At 45.1% G+C, this 21,273-nt stretch overlaps 3 protein-coding genes across 4 annotated transcripts; 1 reads left to right on the top strand and 2 right to left on the bottom strand.

The window, feature by feature from the left end:
- Positions 1-8,706: 8,706 nt before the first annotated feature.
- LOC128304482 (beta-1,4-galactosyltransferase 2) lies at positions 8,707-9,766 on the bottom strand. Its single transcript, XM_053041676.1, has one exon. It carries the CDS (start codon positions 9,695-9,697, stop codon positions 8,744-8,746), a length of 954 nt encoding a protein of 317 aa, XP_052897636.1. The 5' UTR covers positions 9,698-9,766; the 3' UTR covers positions 8,707-8,743.
- An 847-nt stretch (positions 9,767-10,613) lies between these two features.
- LOC128302000 (WD repeat-containing protein 55 homolog) lies at positions 10,614-12,865 on the bottom strand. Of its 2 annotated transcripts, XM_053038699.1 has the most exons (4): positions 12,704-12,865; positions 11,551-12,603; positions 10,953-11,486; positions 10,614-10,850 (listed from the first exon to the last, which is right to left on the bottom strand). In XM_053038699.1, coding segments are annotated over exons 1-3 (1,551 nt in total). In that variant the 5' UTR covers positions 12,706-12,865; the 3' UTR covers positions 10,614-10,850; positions 10,953-10,990. The 2 variants fall into 2 exon arrangements, with proteins under 2 accessions (XP_052894659.1, XP_052894658.1); XM_053038698.1 differs by having other exon boundaries at positions 10,614-11,486.
- Positions 12,866-13,248: 383 nt separating this feature from the next.
- On the top strand, positions 13,249-16,906 carry LOC128302215 (programmed cell death protein 10). The gene is made up of 5 exons (XM_053038982.1): positions 13,249-13,729; positions 14,429-14,606; positions 14,700-14,832; positions 15,815-15,979; positions 16,051-16,906. Exons 1-5 carry the CDS (start codon positions 13,655-13,657, stop codon positions 16,133-16,135), a joined length of 636 nt encoding a protein of 211 aa, XP_052894942.1. The 5' UTR covers positions 13,249-13,654; the 3' UTR covers positions 16,136-16,906.
- Positions 16,907-21,273: the final 4,367 nt, after the last annotated feature.

Raw genomic sequence — 21,273 nt, 5'->3', positions numbered from 1 at the left:
GGTATTTCGATCACTCAATCACCAATTGCATCATCCAAACGGTTCATCGATACGGTAACAACCCCCAATTGAAGGCGTGGAGTGTCCTCTTCACGGTGCGTAGGATCACCACTTGGTCCGCTTTCAGCAGCCGCCAAAAGGGAACGTGCGTGGCCGTCACATTATGCTACCGTGTGATTCGCACTTGAGTTTGAATTTGGAATCGAAAACCACTGCACCAACTTCAACTCCACATTGCCGTACCAAACGGCTGGACTGGAGATGTTACCGCTCACCCTTAGACGAGGCGTAACAATCACGACCTTCACCAGAAGGTGTGTACCACGCACGTTCGGGGTGTAGCCACCCAATCATAACAGCTAATAGCGATACGAAATATAACAACTCGTAAAGACGCAACAAATGGACCATCTCGTCCGGGTGATGCTGATGATGGCTGTGCCCAGATGGTGCCTCCCGGATCACCACCGAAAGACCACCGGCGTTGAAGCCGGTGAAGTTATTCCTTTTGGTACCGACTCGATTTGCGAACAAGCCACACGCCAGTTTTAGTGCGCCTTGTGAAGCGATCGTTTTACGATTGTGCCGATCGTTTAGTTTTGCTCAGTCAGCCAGGAGGGGTGTCTGTTTTTTTTTTTTATTAACAACGGTTGTAAACTTGTTCGCACGCCACTGCTTCATCATGGGACGTACGATTGGGACGGTTGGATGCCGGACGGTTCAGCGCCAGAAAGACAGCGCCAGGTGGATATGAGATATCGTCAGAATTCGCACAATTACCTTGTAGTACCTTGGATAAGCTTCCCAAAAAAATGCTTGTCAACCAGATAAGAGAACCAGTCATCCGATTTTATGTCCGTTCGGTTGGGATTTACATGGTTGGTCCCAGCTTAATAAAGATTATAAAAAGGGAGAGTTTGCGGTGAGTTGCGTCATTTCCTGAGATGATTACGGTAACACCGATGGGCGATGTAGTGAGCGTGTGAACAGGTCTTGATTGTCGTTTCTCTTGGAGATCCTCCTTATTTGGACAACATCCACAAGGAAAAGGAGGACATATTGGAGTTATTACCCAATTCTTCGGTACACTCACGTATCACATCCCCATGTTGAAGCCTCTACCGATCGCATCCGATCGTTTGCTTGTGTGCATGCGTTCAAAGCTCAAGGTTCTTGCATTACGACGCCACCGGAAACAGTACCACCAACAAAATGGTAATTTGTATCCACTTTAAATCAACACCACCAAAGCGATTTTGGGACACGGAGCCTTATTTGGGATTCTAATATCGCACACGCTCCCATGTACCGGCGGCCTCCTCGTTCGGGATGTCCGAATGTCGCCGAATTTGACCACAATAATGGACGCGTGCCAATCCAGCTGGCTGTAGAACGTACGGAGATCGCGGCTTCCTGGTCGCGATCTTGCCCAAGAATGACAGGGCGCTTGTGTACAATTTATTAAATGCAGCTACGCCTCCGCATGACCTCTCGTGCGTGTAACGGTGTACGCGCCATCCCGGTGTGGTCCGGGGAGTGTCTACACCGTGCCTGTCCGGACGTCAAACTTGATCAACAAAAGACACCAGCAATAGGCATGTTAAACGAAACAGAAGAGGGCAAATAGAAATACACTCACAAATCCCTCGACGCATTGCCATTGCCAACCCCAAACCGGCAAGTGGCGCCAAACGTGTGCGGCTGTCCGAAAACATTAACAGGTTGCTGACAGATCCGTCCTGCCAGCGTTCGAGCCGGTGATTGTTCAACTCCGTTTCGACTCCCTCGTCCACTGTCATCCCCATCATTAAATCGGCTCTAAATTATTATAATGGTGCGCTTTGCGCATTAACGAGACCCGGGAGATGCGATGTTGCGCGTGGAAACGCACACGTACCCGTAGCGTGCCGTTTTCATTCATATTTCATGCGCTTACGGAGGAACACTACCGGCGTGCTGCGTGCGGCGCGCAGCGTTCCTGTGGCCCGGTGTGTCTCGTCAATTTGGCGACAGTGGAAGATTTTCATAAATCTGATTTGCACCCCGCTTCAAGGTTTACAGCGGGTTGTTTGTTTGGGGCTCTTGGGGTTTGTTTGGACAGGCGCAGAATGAATGCAAAATCGTTAACCAAAACAACACCCTCTCCACTGAAAAAAAAAAAACCTGTACGCAGCTGATCGGTGCCGTTCCGTTTAAAACCGATTTATTGTGACTAATAACAGTGGTGTGATGTGGAGAAGGGAAATCAACAGGAGGGTGATTATTTTCATTATGTTAATTAGTGTCCAATCGACACACTATCACGAAGGAAGCTGTCTTCTTGATATAGTCGAAATGCGTGGAGTGTGCCTAAATGAGCGTCTTTGCATATAATGTGAGGCTGTGATGATCGTCTTTATGGGCAAAATTTCTCTCGGGGAGCTGCATAAAATATGGATTATGAATAATTTTTATTATTGCCTTAATAATTTGGCTTTTTCTTCTTATTTTTCCCTGCCACAAAGGCAGAACTGGAAAGATTATTCCATTTTTTTGTTTTCGTCTGACGTGTCAACAAAAGAGACTATGATCACGAGTGAACTAATCCTGTTGACTTTAACAAATCTTGCTTAGTAATGATTCATTATCCAAAGTTTTCTAATTTCCTTACATCCGCAAAGCTCCGAGAGAAATGCGGCTGTAAAAATGCTTCTGACTCCGGTTTCGCCCAGACCCAACTGCAAGCAATGCAGAATATCAGAAATAGAGTTTAGATTTCTTGACAAAGAAACACAATACCGCAAACACGTGAAAAATCACCATCACATGACGAACAATTTGGGACATGAGGGACTTCAGGATATTGGGATATTAGCAATGAAGATTCAGTTTAAAATTTCATTCGGATTTATGAATCTGATTCAGATACGCATACACTAACCCGGATTGTAAACGGGAAAATCTACCCTAAGGAGTGTCTACAGGTACGTCTGCTTCCTCTGTAGAAGCAACACGAGAGTTCTACGATCTTCTACTCTTACCTAGTTTCTTGCCACTATTCCAATTTTATCCTCGAATTTGGTTTCACTACAGGATATCGATCCCCATGAAGGATTGGGGACTACACCATTTTCTACACCATTTTCACCGAGATACAATTTGATCTGGTAAACCCTTTTGTATGAGATCACCAAGATGTCGATGTGTACTAACAGTTACAACGCTCGAAACTCACACAAAGTGCATCTGGAATCGTTTTGACGGTGCACCATATAAAACCTAACCGAATTAATGATGCGTACGTAGCATTAATTAGCACATAAATCAACAACCGGTCCGAAAACGACATGCGCCCTTCGGCTGGATGACTCACAAGCGGAGTTACCGACGCCGAATCACAACCCTCCCAACTGACGATCGAAACGACAATTATATTTTTTTTCAATTATGGTAAATTTGAATAATTGTCAATCGTCGCCGAGGATCGCGAGCAGCACGAGTTTGCGGTTTAACTGACATTGACGTTCGTTGCGCCGCCGTCCGGTCGATGGATCTCCACGCCGGTCGATTGGCATACCGCCATGTGACTTATGTATGCCATTCCTGCACAATGTGTACATTATGAAGGTGATCGGCAAACGAAGAGCCGCATACATTATACGTAAATATCTAGGTATAGTCGATCTTTCCGTATCCCGTCGACACCCTGTTGAGATCGATCGCACTCCGAAAGTGTCCTACCAAGAGCACTAAAACAAAAAAAAACAGCAGATCTCAATTGCAAGATTGAGGGTTTTATTAATTTCTGCTTTATTGAATATTCCTCCCAGCAAATCGGAGCGGCCAAACAGGTGATCGTTTCGAAGGTGCGGCGCCATAGCAGCAGCAGCAGCAGCACCACCACCACACTTTGACAGATGGACTATTGTTTCGATTATTACTTTAACACTACTATTTGCTCAATGGCGCGTAGTCGCGCACCTTCCCCGTGCTGTGCGGTGGGACGGCATGGTAAAATAATAAAAGCGGCTCGATCATCGACCACGATACCAACCTACGCATCGCGACCAGCCAACCGAGCCCACCGTCTGAAGGTTTGCGCTCTCAATTGTTGCACGAGCCGGCGAGTAGGGCCTCTGCCAGTGACTAACGCGCCAGGTTAAAGGCTAGATGTACATTAATTTGCAAACCTCTTAACTGTGATCGCACACCGAATCCTGGTCACTGGTGGGACAAAGTCAACAGTGTTGGACAGCGCTATTGCTTGGAGTGCGAATTCGTCTTGTGATAATGGAATTCGACTGCATCTCAACAGAACGCTTGGAGGCACTTTACAAACCTTTAAAAGTGCCTTTGGTAAAGGGATCGAATGATGAAATTAATGCGATTCAACATTTTCACGCCACGCTCATTGTTTGTTATGTTCAGCAATAAGAGTACTTGTTTGATATTTTCAATTGGAATCATTTTTGACACTTATGTACATCGATCATCAAACACGATCGTTCGATTGAATTAATTACACAATGCCGAGATACTTATTGAAAGCTTAGAAAGGTTCAAATGAGAAACAAAACGTTACTTCCACATGATCAGATCAGTTAGAAGTGGAGACCCTTCCCTATTTATGGATCGTTGATTGATGTTGTGCTCACTCGGTGTTCAGTAAAATGTATTCAGAGTCCTTCGAATGCCAACACTTTATTGCGTCGCATTTGTCCATCGGGGCCCGCACGGGATGTTTCAATCAATGTAACCGACACCGGATGATTTGTCAATGAAGAAGAGTACGCACGTTACTACAACGATTTACTATTCACACATGAATCCCCGAACGCAGCTCGTTCACACATCCTTCCGTTTCGGCTGTGTCGCTCATGTCGCAATACAAGTTGGATTTAAATTAGATGCATTTGAGTCATGTTCCGATCGCTACCACGGTGACGGGAGTCAATATACGGTGGCAATAGTACAGGAATCACCATTTGAATCGAACACCACCAACCGCTAGTGCCATCGAGATCTGGCTCGATTATCATACAGCTTCTAAAATATGGAGTTGCAGCTCCGGCTCCCGGTGTAACGCGGCGAGAGTGGCGAAGCAATCAAGCTCAACCATATCTCGAGGGTTGAAACCCGAACATAAGCCGTCATACTCCGTCCTCCTGGCACGGGATATGGAGGTTTCTTCATAAATAAATTAACAAATAAACAAGATCGTAACCGTAACAATAACATGGTACAATAGTGGCAAGCCGATCGCACAGTGTACTGGTCCCTGCTCTGGATCGGAGTTCACCCAAGCACCAAAGTGCACCGGTGACTCTATCCCCACCAGAACTCGTCATTTCATTGTTGTCTGGCCCGGAGATCCTAGTCCATGTTTCTCCGCAGCTCTTTAAAACATCCGGACCGTAATCTGGAACACCTCACCGCGCCCCTGCTGCTCCTACACCTTTGAGACACTCCGCCAGAATGGACCGATGATTCAATTGCATATCCCTGCGGTGGACTTTCACGCCCGTTCTGACTGGACCCGATTCTCGATTCGCATATTTATGAGGAGAAATGGTGAACCAAGCGCGTTAGCGGAAGTGACCGGAGAGGGGGGGAATTGGCATGGCGCGGACACACCACAACAGACAGCACCGTACCCGGGGGGCGTGGGTCGAACAGACGAACGGCGTTTAAGCTGGCGCTCCAACACCGCCACAGATGGATGCCCTTCAAAAACTCCACGTTGACCAGCGGCAAAACCACCGTACAATGGCAAGAGTTCTCGGCCCCACCTAAACTTGACACCTCTAGTTAATGGTAATGTGACCGATTCTTTATCCCTCAATCGTGTACAACCACGAAGACATCGGTTTATATAGTTCCGGAGTACCGTGGTTGGGGGTTTTTTGTTGGATTTTGATAGCTTCCGACATTGGGAAGAAGTTGGAACGATACTACACCCTTCCAACACCATCATCTCATCATAATTCCCGTTCCGCGTGTAATAAACTTGTCTAAGGCGTGATCTTGAAGAAAAATGTTCGTGCGTTGTTGATTGCAGAATTCCATCTGCAAGATACGGCTGGTACGGGCCTGTATGAGACACCCAAACACCCCCACCCAGGGAGTGGGTAATCTGATTGCCATAAAATTTTCAAATGATTGCACAGTGGACATAATCTCCCGCAATGTGTCTAAAGGGGGGAGCGACAATATTGCCCGTTACTGGACAATAAAACTGGTTCATTTATATCGCCCAATAAACAGTGTACTCCCCTCGGCTGGTGAGTGCGCCTGGTGGGCTTTGTTCTATCAATCATAAGCTAATAAGTTCCCCGAGCATTGGGCGTTTGCAGTTTTGTTACGTTGCATATGCACCTTACCATAGGAACTGATCAAACTTACCGAACTGGACTGCAAACTCCTGGACACGGATTGATTCTTTACCAATGCACGCCATTCTGCTCTAAACACTGGACTAATTATACGAGCTCGCGTTAATACATACTCCATGCTTTCAAGATGATCGAAGAAGTGAGACTCTATCATTATACTCATAATGAGCTTCACGAAGGATGCTTTTCTCACGATCCTATGTAGACTCTCGTCATGAATTCAGTCAGATTCTTCGTTCTAATGATCATCACCTCATCACCAAGGTACGGGAGGTTTGGTCCGGTGTGCAGTAGCCCTTACATCTTCACGAAGACTCCACACCACCACTGCCGTATCTTCCGCAGCATCCAACGATGCACGATGCATAAATCACGCCACTAACTGGAAAACAATTAATAAAAATTAATTACCCCAGTGCGATAATTCACGCCATTCTATCTATCGCTCCGTGGAAAACACTCCGAGCCGACGGTGCATGCACTCACGCAGTTGTTTGCGCCAGCGCCACCACCACGTGCTCGGTCCATCATCCGGGAAAGTGCGGAAACGTGTCTGCGGGTCGATTACGCGCACACGAACGGGCGCGCGCGCGCACGCCTATTGCTGTTTCGGGAAGCTGTTCGGGTGGTGAATTATGGAGAAAAAAGCGCGCATGTGAGCGGAATATTTTCGACCCAGCTGGACGGGTGGTGTGAGATGGTACAATGTCTTCACAGCACCTTCCGGTATGGAGATGGAACGCCGAGCATGGTGATTTATGAGATCGCGGGTTAGACGAGTGGCCCGAAATCAGGCGCACGAATTATCCGACCGCTGGATAGTTGCTCACTACATCATTCGACGCGGTGGTGACGGGAAGGTTTTTGTAGCGGCGCTCACATTAAACAACCGATAAAGAATAATGGAGTGAATGGGTGGTGTGTACTATGTTTAGAATTTGACACTTTATCACGTCGTTTATCCAGTGAAAAGGATGAAGGTGCGTGTGCCTCACAGAGCCAGCGATCGTTAGAAACTGTAATTTCTATTCTACGCGAGTTTTCCTATTTCTTTCCTCAAAACCCTTAGCAATATGGTGCTTCTGAGCGTTTAATTAATTAAGTTGAATTTGATTTATTGAGTTTTGTTTACTAAGTACGAGTCTAAAATTGCGATCAATTACTTACCGAACCCCCTTTCTTCAGTACACCGCGATCGTGCAGACACAAACACGCGCGCACGCCTGTTTTAATTCGTAATTTTGAACAGTACTAACTTAATGCGATCTAAAAATTGCTCCTATTTGTTCGCTTTGTTTTGGTTGTTTTTGATCACGCAGCGTTTTGCTTTTTTTTAAAATTTGGTTAATTGTTTTTTCTTCCTTCCTTCTTCACTGTGTGCTTCCGCTAATGAGTGCAAAAAGGGAAGAGAAGAAAACATCGGTCCTAGCAGGGGAGGGGTGGGGTGGAACCCTAAGATTTTCCGTTTCCTTTGAAAGGTGTACGTACTACCGCGAGCGTTCCTCAACTTGAATTGTAAAACTGTACCTACTTACAATCTATGCGTGTTAAGAGTCTGCTTTGTATTCCTTTTTTATCAGTTTGTCTACTGTCTATTAAAGGTTCGCCTTAGCTCCTAGTGCTGTCCTATTTGGGAGGGGATTAATAAATAGGAATAACTATCACTAGTTTGCCCCTTTTGCTTACGGTTTGTAGCGTAAGTTCCAATCAAACCTCGTACCACAGTTAACTCTAGTGTGAGGCAACCTGCATAACCCCGGGATGCGTTTTGTCCTAGGTGTTGCAATTGCAATTCTGTAGCACTTAATGTAGTATTCCTTTCTTCTTTTTTTTGTATTGCTTGTTGCCCTTCTGTCCACTGGTGTCTCGTTTTCCTCGCAAAAACGCGCTTGATTAATTGTGTAAGCGAAGAGTAGAATGAATTGTAAAAATGTTTTGCGATACTAACACATTACGCTTTTGGTTGTTTGTTTTCTAAATTGGCAATGCTTGCCCATTCGGCATCCATTCTTAATGTAATTCTTGTCGGTATTAAGGCAATTCTTGCTTATTTCATTATCAACCTGATTTTCCTATAAGCTTTTTTAACGCAATTCACTTTTTAAAGCCATGTGAGAAGGAATGGAAACAATAAAGCTAATCTTAACAAGGTAAACAACTAACTAACTAAACACTAAATAATACATTGTGCATATAGGCAGGTGGCATCGTACCTATCGGTAACAAACTTTACCTCAAACATTGACTACGGAATGAAACTGAGCCTACAAAAAAAAAACCCGCACGGATTCGGTGCGTCCATGTTTAAAGAGTAACATTGGCATGATTTTGCTCCTTCTGCCACTTCCAAAACAAAAGTCCTCTCCTGTTTCTTATGTTTCAACAAGTACGTGCGTGAAAAGGTTGTGCAGCTTGAAGCCGACCTGTTTGTAAACGAGCGAATTCAACCCGTCCGTGTGGTAGCGTAGTTTGCCATTCTTCAAAAACGCGACCCGATCCTTGTTGGGTGCCTCCTTGCGATGTTTTAACATCGAGTACTGACTGTAGGACGGACTGAAGCGACATATCTCGATCTGTTTGTTCTGCAATCTCGCGTACAGGTCATCGTCTTCACCGCCCCATCCACTGAACATGTTCGACATACCGTTGATGTTGAGAAACACGCTCGATTCGATGGCTACCGCACCACCGAACAATCCACGGTACGGCAGATTGTACCGGAACACGTCCAGGCTCGAACACATGTGGCGCGGTTTGCGTGAGCAAGCGTACAGATGGCCTAGATTCATCGGCATCAGGTCGACGTCATGCAGCACCAAACACGGATAGTCCAGCCCCATCGCAATCAGCGCACCGATGTTGAATAGTTTGGCGCGATTGAACGGTTTCGGATCGTACTGCTCAATCACGAATATTCGGTAGTGTATGCGCTGCCGGCGCAGATAGTTGTGCATGTATATGAGGAACTGATTCAACTGCCGTTCACGCTGCCGGTACGGTACGATAATGGCGGTACTGAAGCTGGGCAGACAATCTTCCGGATAGAATTCACCCCCGAGCCGTACATTGTTATTGATAATGTCCTCCGTGTACGGTGGACGATAGAGGGAGAGATTTTCCTCGATGACTTCACTGTAATCGCACCGCAATCCATTACGCATCAGCGAGATGTTTTTGGTCGTCTTGCGTATCAGCTGATCGTAAATGTTCTCACCCTCGATGTACTCGTACAGGCTGGCAAAACGTCCCGGCCACAGTAGGTACACCATCAACACCAGGTAGGCCGCATACGCGTACACACCGTTCGACAGCCGGAATGTTATCATGTTGCACCGAATTTTCACTATTCCCTCGAGGACGGTTTAAAATTTTATGTTCCGCTTATGAAAGGCCACCACTTCGGCGTGTGTCGTCCCGTCCACACACGCAATGCACACAGGCTGTGGATGGATTTTTCGAATCAGGTATGTGTAGTCAACAAATCACGGCACACGTCTAATTAGCCACGGTACTGCCACAGATTCCAATCGAGGGGATGGAGGAAAAAACAGCAAACTAACTTATCAAGAAAGGAAAGTCGGGTGAAATGAAGCTCGGGTCTGTGGGCAGCGACAGGAGGCAAGAGGATCCACTACGGAAGGATAGCCCAGACGGGTGCCACGGAGAAGAAGGACGACACTAAATGCGTCGAACAGCTCGATTGCACTGGATTGACACGCGAACGCGAGTGCAGGTGCACTTTTGCATGCTCGAGCGGTGCCCGAAAAAACGCAAAACAGGAAGCGACAGCATGCGCTTCGTTCTCAAAACCCGAAGATGACGATGGTGTTGTTGTTGGTGGTGTTGATGGTGATGACGATGATGGCAATGACTATTGCGCTACCACTCCACGAGGAACACTTGTCGTCCAGGCGTTCGTTGTTCCGTGTTCGCTTTTCCACAACCGGCAATAGCAGCCCTAAAACAGATGATGGCATAAGCAGTGATAAAACTTCAACAATATGGCGCACTATGCTTTCGTTTCTTTGTTTCGATGATATACAAAGCAAAGTGACTGCTTTTTCACCGTGTTTTGAAACGTCCTTTTACGGCATTCACGTGCGCGTGTATCCTGCGGGGAAAACAGAAAAAAACTTCAAAAAACCGGATCAAAACAAACAACCATCGCCGATTGACAGTTTCGGATTTATAGTGACGCGTTCGCTGTTCAGAATCAGACTGGATATAGGGCTTTTGATTTAAAATAAAATTTATTTTATTTCTTGAAGAACTGCACAGCTATAATGATAAAGACAGGCTTTTGAGAAGTTCTTTTTAGCGCCTTGCTAAACGCTCGGCCTAACAAACCTCAAGTAACGGGTTTCGAATTTAAACAGCACCGATTCTCCTCGTAGCGCGAGGTGTTTTTTTACACGCAGGCGAGCAACACAAGTCATCCACAATCCATCTCGACTGGACTATGCCTTCCATTCGCAGGACCTTTTACCCATTCAAGTATACAAGAATGCGTTATATGCAAAGAACAAATCAACTTTTCGCGGAAAAAGTTCCGAAAAGAATGAACGTTGAAGATACGCTTACCCGTACATGAAGTATAGCGCCCCAAACCTTTAGCCCTCCTAATCATTCAACCCGGCAAAGAAGTCCGTTGCATTGATGCGCTGCGATGACGGCAAGTTATGTTTCAACGTTCGCTGGTCCGGTTTGCTGTTGTATTTGATACCGTCAAAATCTTCGAAGTATTTGATGTTCCAGAAGCGAACATCATTGTCGTGCGAACTAGTAGCGATGAGTTCGCCGCTCCCACTGATGTCCAACGTGTCAATGGCCATCGCATGCTGACCGACGATACCGAGCACGCGGCCCGGCACCAGATGCATCGCACGGATGATACCGTCCTCACCGGCCATGACGGCAATTTGCTCCGTAATCGGTACCATTCGGTTCGCGCTTGCCTTTGGTCCCGTAAACGCATCACAGTGGTATGCAAACTGGCCCCAGTTGAACGTGTAGTAGTTGCCTTTGGACGTGCCCACCACCAGTTTACTTTCACGCTTGAAAGTCCCCAAGCAGTTTAGCTCTTCTTCGTATGGTTCCGATTGAACGTACATTTTTCTGAAAAAAAAACAATTAATTAACGTTGATGTTTCCTTTGTTTTGGCACACTATTTGTGCTTACCGTTGAGCAATGTTTATCGTCGTTAGTAGACCATCTCCGCTCGTCATCAGCAAAAATTTCTGTTGCACACCGTTTGCAAGAATGGACGAGATAAAGTCCTCGACCGGTCGCAACGAAAATACGGCATCCTTCTGACGTAAATCCCACAACTTTACCGTACCATCATCATCGCCAGTGGCGAACAGATTCTCGCCGAGTATCGCCATCGAGTAGACCGGTTCATCGTGTGCAGCTTCCCAGAACCGTTTAAATTTGCCCGTTTCCATATCTGCCACCACGATCGATCGTTCCCGGCCTGTCGAAATAATGGATTTCCCATCGCGTGTGAACTCCACACAACGGACCGCTTTCGTGTGCAGTTCATGCGTGGCTGCCAGCACATTTTGTTCGTTCGAATACTTGTACATCAGCACATCGCCCACCGACGTTCCAACGGCAAGAATGTCTTTGCTGGGATGGAACGATAGGTCCACGACAAAATCTTCCGTCTGAATGTCTGGTGGTTTCGATCGTGGTTTCTTGATTTCGGAAATGATCGCCTTTATCACATCATCATCCTCCAGCTCTTCATCATAATCGTCTATCACACGATGCGAAGGACCAGACGCTGATGTGCATTCACCATCTGGTGCTTTCTTTGTTGCTTCATCCTTGTTACTGCATGCCGCATCGGTAGCTTGCTCTTCCACGTCGGAACCCGAGTCCGAACCCGATGCACCTTCACCATTTGATGTTCTTTTGGTTGGGTTTGCCTTGTTGCCGTTCGGCGTGCGGGTGGCTTGGTCCTCCATGTCGGAACCCTCGCTAGAGTCCGACATTAGACTGTCGTCTCCCTCCTCGTACGTATCGTCGCTATCCGTGTCATCCATGACAGAAAGTCTGGGCGAGCTAATCAATGCACCCTCAGCTTCATCCGACGAGTTCACGTCGTATTCCAAAAGTTCTTCCGTACGGGCAGTTAGAAAGTGCGTTATACCTAACTGATCTATATCAATTTCAGCGTCGTCTTCACTGTCACTAGAGTCGCGGAAATAGGGTGAATGAAAATTCCTCCTGCAAATAAAAGCAAACCATCGCAGAATGTTACGCAGCATATCTTTTAGGTTATGGCCATGTCATTGCGCCCCAGGCAAGCGCCGTGCACGGTACTTACATTCCACCGAACTGCAACACAAACTGAAAAAACGGAGGATGGAAAGACTAGCACACTACTAGCGATTGGACTCACATCAATTGCAAACCATGCAACAGCCGCTACGCATTTTCTATTTCCCTTATCAACGTGCAAGCGCGGCACACATTCCGAAGAGCCTTTTTGTTATGACAGGTACTGCTAGCTTGCTTTGTTTGACAACATAGTCCATGTCATTCCGGAACGAAACGTTGCAAATTTCGTGAAACATATCAACCACTTTCTTGCGAGATTTTCTTGTCTAATTCTCGTGTTTGTGCACATCATAATCTAAAACCATATTTTTCAATCTACTTATCAAATTCCTCAATGTTCATAGCCCTCGAAAACGGCTTTTTTAATCCAAATAAAACATTTCTGTGAAAGTATTCTACAGGTTCATTTCAAGTTCTTCTGTGCTACAACTGTTCTACGAAACATGACACGTCAAACGTGCTGTCAACCACAGAAACGTCACAAAATATTTACGTGAACTGGTTTTATTTCGTTTTTTTGCTCCACTAAAGTTACTGCACACACAACACAGTTTCTCGAGACGATAATTCATACAAGAAAACGTAACATTTCAGGCTCCCGGAAGCGGTGTTGGTTGTTAAAGCTTCCGTAGGAAATATAATCACAGCGGCAGTCGAAATGCCCAGATAACCGTTCAGGCCAATTCGCTGGTCACTGTGCAAGTGTGCAATAAGGGGGTTGATCTCGTTTTTGAGGGTACTTTATCGCTAAACTATTGTGCGTAAGTGTTTGATAAGGTGTGATTCATAGTGGTCCCTGCAATCTGATAACAGTATATTGGCTGCGTGCCAGCAAGTACTCCAAACTATCGAAGAAGAAAAAACCCACGAGCAACAGTGCAACAACTGCATCCCAGAGCGCACCCTTCAATATCGCTAGCCAGCGAGTTTGCAAGCAATGACAATGGGAGATGATGCGCCCGTCGTAACATCCCTGGTACTTCCGATTCTGATACGACCAATATTGTCCCAGGTAATGGTAACACACATCACATTTCATAGAAACAGACACACCTCTACACAACCAATCTGCAGCCGGGGGTTTGTGTTTTCTTCGAGGCCCGAAAAGGGGCGAAACATGGTAAAGGGAAAGTCGTCTTTCTTGTTTTAGACCGAGCGCAGGCATAATGTACGTGCCTTCCCAGTACCATCTATGGATACGGGAACGCCGAGCGAAGCTGGTCGCGTTTAATGTACATTTTGCATAAACCACTTTTTGCTTCCTGCATCGTGCGACCCTGTGCGGATGCGGGCAACTCACCAGCACCAAACTCATTACCAGGATGTTGTGTTTACGATTCACTTTTCATCGCTAATCGATTGATTATAGTGTGCCATGGTGTCGAACGGGGTTGTCTATTTTTCATTTATGTTTGATTTTGCACGAGACTAGTGGCCGGACTAATAGGTGGACCTGCAAAAAAATGGTGGTGGTGTCTTAGAAATGGCATTTCCGTTCAGAGCAGCCGATCTCTGAATCACCACCACAGTACGAACGGCAGTTTGGACAGTTGCTGTTTGCCGTGTCGATTTATGGGTTGTAAAATTAATGCATTTGGAAAAAGCCACTAACCACCGGACCAATCGTTCGCTAATATTTGCTCAAGTTAATACACCATTCCATATCTCGTTGCGTAACTCACGATTTCCACGTCTTTTCAAATACTTTCAGCTCGAAAGGCGAGATGTGGTCGCATCACAAGCGCTGCGTGCCGCACTCACCAAGGCGGAACAGAGCCACCCGGGACTGACGTACGATCTGGTCATGGGCATCATCAAGAAGGGTGACATCAATGTGAACATGAATGAAAGCATCCTCAGACTGCAGGGTGCGGCCACAGATACGGACTGTAAGCTATTCCGCCTAAAAGGCATGCCTAACATTTCGAGACTGTATATTTGCATTCACATGTGTTTTCTCTCCTACATTGGCTCCCTTACAGTGATCGAATATAGGTTAAATCGCACGGAGGATGCATTCCAGGAACTGAATAAAAAGTCGGCGGCACTGAAACGAATCCTGAGCCGCATCCCGGATGAGATAGCGGATAGGAAAACATTCCTGGAAACGATAAAGTAAGTCACCACCGTAAACACGGCGAAGCGTATTGAAGGGCTATTAATTAAAACAATATACTTACTGGTGATGGGTATTTCGGTCTGAGCCTGCCAAGCTCGTTCGGTTGCTTCTATGGAACGATCGAACCTAGTTTCTGAAACATTCACGATAAATCATTCCAAAATTATTAAAAGACATGTTAAGTTCATATTCATTGGGATGGTGGGACCTAAATAAGTATTTAATTAAAATCTCTTTAAACACTCTGCGTAAACATTCTGCTACATCTGCGCCGAATTTCTGAACGGACTTATTTTAGAACTATACAACAGATATATACTTCAAGACGGAATAACCACGGTTTTTTTTCGGCGATCGGCGTGTATCTTGCATTTGAAAATGTTACATAGTTCTGCGTTCATAGATATCATCCGATATAAAACAAACTTTTGTTTTGCATTCTATTAGTATTACACATTGTTTGTTTTAAACTCATCTTCTGTTGCTCGTACTATTCATAACTCTGATGAACAGCTATTATATTCGTAATTAATTATAAGGCACATAAGGCAATTAATCATAAGAATTCATGCTCCTATAAATCATGTATGAATCATAAGAATTTGTTGTAGTATTCTAGAGTAGATAGGTTCAACGAATCTACTAGGATTGTTGCGTTCTTTTTAGAATAGAACCTGATTCTGTTCCATTTCGAAAAAAATAATTTTCCCATCACCATCTCCAATTATCCGACACTGATTACACGATATGAAACCATATTGAATAACTTACCGTGAGCAGAATATTAAAATTTTCCAAAGAAATGTTTACATTTGTTGTATGGTGCGGAAGCAAAATTCCATAGAATGGTAAAATTAATGCAGGTATTAGGTTACTAATGAGATGCACATAATCAAATATCGTATCAATTAAAAACGCTTTTCTTCGAGTGTTCTAGCCATGACCGATCAATACCGATACTTGTTGTCCCGTTTACAGAGAAATTGCCAGTGCCATTAAAAAGCTGCTCGATGCGGTGAACGAAGTGGTCGGTTTTATACCTGGCTCGTCCGGTAAGCAGGCGGTGGAACAGCGGAAGAAGGAGTTTGTGAAGTATTCCAAAAAGTTTAGCACCACACTCAAAGAGTACTTCAAGGAAGGAGAGTAAGTGTCGGTTTATTTTTTCCTTTTACACGCAGGTTGTAATCTGTTTCGTTTTTTGTTTTAATTTCTAGGGCAAATGCCGTATTCGTAAGTGCCCTGTACCTGATACACCAAACCAATCAGATCATGATAACGGTCAAGAATAAATGCGAGTAGACATCTCGAGCATGCTGCGATCAAGGAACGCGAACCCACGCGCTGGACAAGGATGCTGGATGAAGCAAAATCATGAGTATTTAATGATAGAAATTTTGTTACTTTGTTTTTCCTTTTGTTTTCTGTTGGACGTCCTCTTCCCCCGTTCCATTCTTCCTATCTTCCATTTTGCATGTTCCGTGGCAATAATTATTGGTACGAAGCGCGCACATTTCCAGTGCGCCATTGTTAACAGAGTTACGTTAGTGAGTGTGAACCGGAGCCTGCCCTATTCCTTTGGTGGCCCATTTTTTTCTACGAACTACTAGCCGGTAGGACGGACACTCTGGATTGATACGAATATTTACATTTGCAATAGTGGGGACAATCCCTAAAAGGTGTAGTAATGAATGGTGCAGATCGATCGGGGCAGAAACAATTTAGAAGAGATATTTAAGAAAACGATTTGGATTATGTTTACTATTACAATGATTATTATTATTATTATGAAACTTTTTCCATGCAGATTCCGAGGGAGCAGAAGACAGCTAAGGATCGAATAGAGAGCGAATGAATGAACTCACACGTATTAGAAATGATAGCCAAGGTTCAACAATAAACAAACACGTCTATATATACAATACATTGAATGTTGTCGAGTAGGAGAAGAGGCAGATAGCAAGTATAAACAGAAAAAAACACTATGATAACGTTATTATTTCTTTTTACTGTAACGAATGTACGCGGAGCGGTGACATAAAACAAAAATCTTAATAAAACCATACACTATAGTTTTAAAAAGAGGTGTCCTGTCGTTTCAACGCCATAGCATGGAAAATATCCACCATTCCGTGGCGTGTAAAGTCCGCGCATATTAATTAGATTATTCCCACCAGCCGTTAAGAGAAATGAAGCGTACCAAACATGCAGAACCTCCAGAGACCTCTTGATGATAAATGTCCTCGTCATTAGGTGGTGGTTTTTAATCAAAAACTTCAACCCGGCAAAACCGCACCAATCACATTAATGATGCGGAGAAGTTGTTTCTTAATTATTTCTTCGACCATACTGTAGCACACTCGTCAGACCCATAATATAGTGCATTACGATGGCAACATGTCCTCTCAAATGGATTCTTATAAAGTTACTCAATATTGCATAAAAGTTCCATCTATCGTCCAAAGTTCGCTGTTTTCTTATTCAATTTATTAAAACTTTTCGCCCGTGTATATATTTTTCGTTCCAAGAGAACGATACACGCCTTCTCGCTCTATTGGGCAAACACTTCGATCTGTGCGTGACGTGAAGCGTGGTCCGTCGGTCAATACGGTTTAGAAAATGGCTGGTGTGGGATTGAGAAAAACAACCATATTCTTCTCCATCCTCTTCCACAGCGCAGGGAGCAGAAGCAGATGAACTTTATCCTGGTGAAAGTCACACGTAGGCGCTGTCGATACCGAGACGAATTGCAAATGTTTGAAAAACTGTTCATGCGCGTAAACTGTGAAGGATTGGCTTGGTGATGGGTTGTACCACGGTCACCGTATGCAACAGGAGCAATAACGAATATTATCTCGTTAGAGCAATTCGATTCCGTGGGATGAGTGGATTGAACGTCGTGGATATGATAAGGATCTCCTGTATGCTGCACTGAAGGAGCAAAAGCAAAACGAAAGCAAAGTCCAATGGTAATGAATTTCTCTTCGTTTATTTAATACTGTAGGCGAACGAGCCAACATCCTTGCTAATCCGCATGGAGAGTCACTCAACGACCTACCACGGGTAAAATTTAATTGGGAAATTTCTGAGGAATTTCATTAGAGCGTCAGTATCATCGCATGGTTGCCTGCCAGGAGTAGTAGGGAAGATGAAAATCTTTCGATAGGATGGAATAGAAAAGAGCGAGTTAGGGGCATGAAGTCGTTAATTAGGTTTCAATAAACACTGCAACTCAGAGGTATTGATTGTCGATAACTTCCTTAAACGATAACAAGAATCAATACACAAATTGTGGAACTCCGATACTTCGTGTAATCAATATTGCAGAAGAATTTCTATTGAATGTGAGGAAGGTGTGACTGGCGTGCTATAGCATTTACTCAAAGGTGATTTATACGCAAGGAATGATTTTTACCTTTCAACATATTAGTTACCAATCCAAATATAGATGATTGTTGATGTGACCCCCATTGAGCCGTGGCGGGGGTGTATTGGTAGCGGCGCCAGTCTCCACCTAAGTCTCATCTGGACCAATCCCCCGTACGCAGGACTGACTATCCAACTATTCGGGTAAACGGATTCAAAGAGTAGGCTAGGAATGGCAGGCCTCTCTAGATGTTTTGAGGTTGTTGTGCCGAAAAGGAAGAAGAAGTAGTTGTGACGAAAATCTCTTTAATTCTTTTGAGGTTGTGAACGAGATCAACGTCGTGTTCAATCAACTTCTCCTGCCCATCACATAAATATGTGAGAGCACCGAAGGATTGGAGCAGTCCAACGCGCTCTCTGTGTTGCTTCGCGATTCAATTAATCAGCATTGCAAAATGAAGATTGCGACACCGAGATTTGCCCGCCGTTGCCAAGAAATAATGCATTCTTCCATTCAACCCGCTCTCCGGCGGGATGAAAAGATGTCCAACGCCTATATCCGTTCCATAATGCATAAGGCTTCGATGGTGCGCTTTCTATATTCTTCGTTGTGAATGAAACCAAAGGAAACCCTCCACCAAGCGGGACAAATATTGTTCCTTTTTTTGTTGCGTATTGAATGCGAATTCAATCAACCGCTCGTCGCGATAATAAGCCCTTTTTTCGGTGCGCATCTTCGCCGATTGCTTGCTCGGGAGGAACGGAAATGAATCCTTCCAATAACTAACCCAATCCGATACGTAACTCCCACGTGTATGGGCGTTTTTGTATGCGCCACCAAGGTAGATTCGCGTGATCACTACAGACAAGCCATTTCTTCCACACGTACGTGTACCTCCTGCGGTGTTGTGATGTAACCTGGGTTTAAGTTTCCGAACGTGAAAAGCGGTAGGAAGAGTAAACCATAGTGAGATGATGTTTGCATTCGTACTGAGCACTCGTCCGCACCGCTTCTAAAGCAATTCGCACACCGGAAATAGGGAGCGGAGAGACAAAATTCAGTGTCAAGCGGCGCTAAGGGTTTTACCCGCTTTACCCCATTCTGATATGCTCGCGTGGTATCGCAAATGGGACGCATGTTGTCGACCGGCATGTGCTAGCAGCATGGTTCGCCCTGTTTAGATGATACCTTGCGAGCCCGGCGAAGTTGATGTCGTTGCTTTTTTTCAATCCGACGCACGTGCGTTTGTGTGTGGCGGGTTTTAGCCTGCCAGCGATAGGTAGCTAGCCGGATAAATGCCTACCGCACTGCCTGCTCGATTAAGTGCCGGAGATGCAACGACTACAACTGCGACGTGGTCGACACAGTAGACGTGTGTACGCTCTCACTTAGCTATTAATTCCACTGGGAGGAGGGGATTTTTTTTCTGTTGCCCCATCCGTTTCCGATAGCGCTGTGTGCCATCCCCAACGCGGTCGCGGTAGGTAATGGAGACGCTTTGGGGAACATGAACTTGCCCGATCGCACGTTGCCGGCCCACGTGAAGCCATCCAACGAGAATCGTCGTTCTGGTGTTGGTGCGAGCGAGCGCATTAGTGGTAGCGGTTGTGTTTTGTATACCGAGACCAGTTATGTATAGGTCCCTCTGCCCGGCATCTTCAACCTACTAACATGGGAATGGAATTGTTTTTGCACAATCGTACAACAAACAAACAGGCGGGATACAAGTAATATTAATCTAAATAATTAATTTTATAGTTAATAGTACTCCGATATTCCAGATCATCTAGTACTGAGGTTACGGCGTACCTGATGTAGATATAAAAGAGACGCACAATTTTAATACCTAACAACACTAATTCTCATGTCCCAAAATACAAGATACCTTGTATTTTGAAATTGAAAATGTTAAATCCTGTTTAGCTGCATGTGATTCGATGCGTTCTCCTCCATTAGGTAACGCCGCGCGGCTGTTGCTTTGCTTGTACATAGGGAACGCGTTCCCGCTCTCTACACACTCGCTCTTTTTCACTCTCGCGTAGCGTACCCGGGTACTACCCGTGTCTCAGGCGCCCGCGCACATCTCTGTCCGCGTTTATCCATCCGACAAAAGGTACATGCTATTGCTTTCTCTTTCATGCGCCGGAATTCACAGGATACACATCCTGTTGGGTATTCACAGGCACAGCATCCGCGCTCCGGACAGCACACAAGTCAATTTCCACCAGCAAGTGGACGGTAACGGTTGTGCTTGTACACCGGCTAGTATTCAGGTTGCTTCCTTCTGGCTATATACAACACGGTGCGTATCAACAGTCTCTCCGGTACGCAAACGCCGTTCCTAGTTGCGCATTCCGTAGGGTTGCTTGAGGCGGAAGTTGAAACTCTGTACACAACACAGTAGTCAGTGATCAGCGGTCCTCCTAGCAGGAAGGTAACAACAGTGTTTGTATTGTGCGGCTATACGATCGTGAAGTGAAACTAATATAAAGTAAAAATAATTTCCCCAATTGGGAGAATACATAATTAACGAGTTTGAATTCTTTAATTGATAAAATTATTCAATCACGTGGTAGCGCACGTTAACCGGTCTATAGAAAGTCAAACGCGTATTGTGTTGGAGCTCGAGCAAAATGCGGTGTACTTTTATACATGGCAAGTGTAATAACGATACACGGTCCAAGGTTAACAGCAGCGTGAATAGCGTTAGATCGCGATAGAATTTGTGCATCGCTGTATACGTGTGCGTTGCTTCTACACTTGAAAGTTGCACTAGACCGACGTCGATCATACTGATAAGTGGATGTTGCCCAAGTGCGTAGTGCAATTGGCTGCAGTGTGCAAAAGTACCACGGTGTCAATATAGCGGCCATTGATGGTAAACAGAAACCAAGAAACCTTTAACAAACACCTATCAGTGAAGAAGCAGCCAAAAACACCCTCCAAATCGGTCACAAACACCCTTTTTTAAGGGTGCAAAAGAGTTTGAAAACGTAACAACTGACCTCGCTGAAGTTGTCTAGCCTGACACATTTATGAAGCCGACTAATGTGTGTTTAAAGTGTAGTGTGTG

The sequence above is a fragment of the Anopheles moucheti genome, chromosome 3, assembly GCF_943734755.1.
Source record: "Anopheles moucheti chromosome 3, idAnoMoucSN_F20_07, whole genome shotgun sequence".
NCBI lineage: Eukaryota > Metazoa > Arthropoda > Insecta > Diptera > Culicidae > Anopheles > Anopheles moucheti.
Note: the sequence above shows the minus strand (reverse complement) of the source record. Positions and strands in the feature narration are given on the sequence as shown.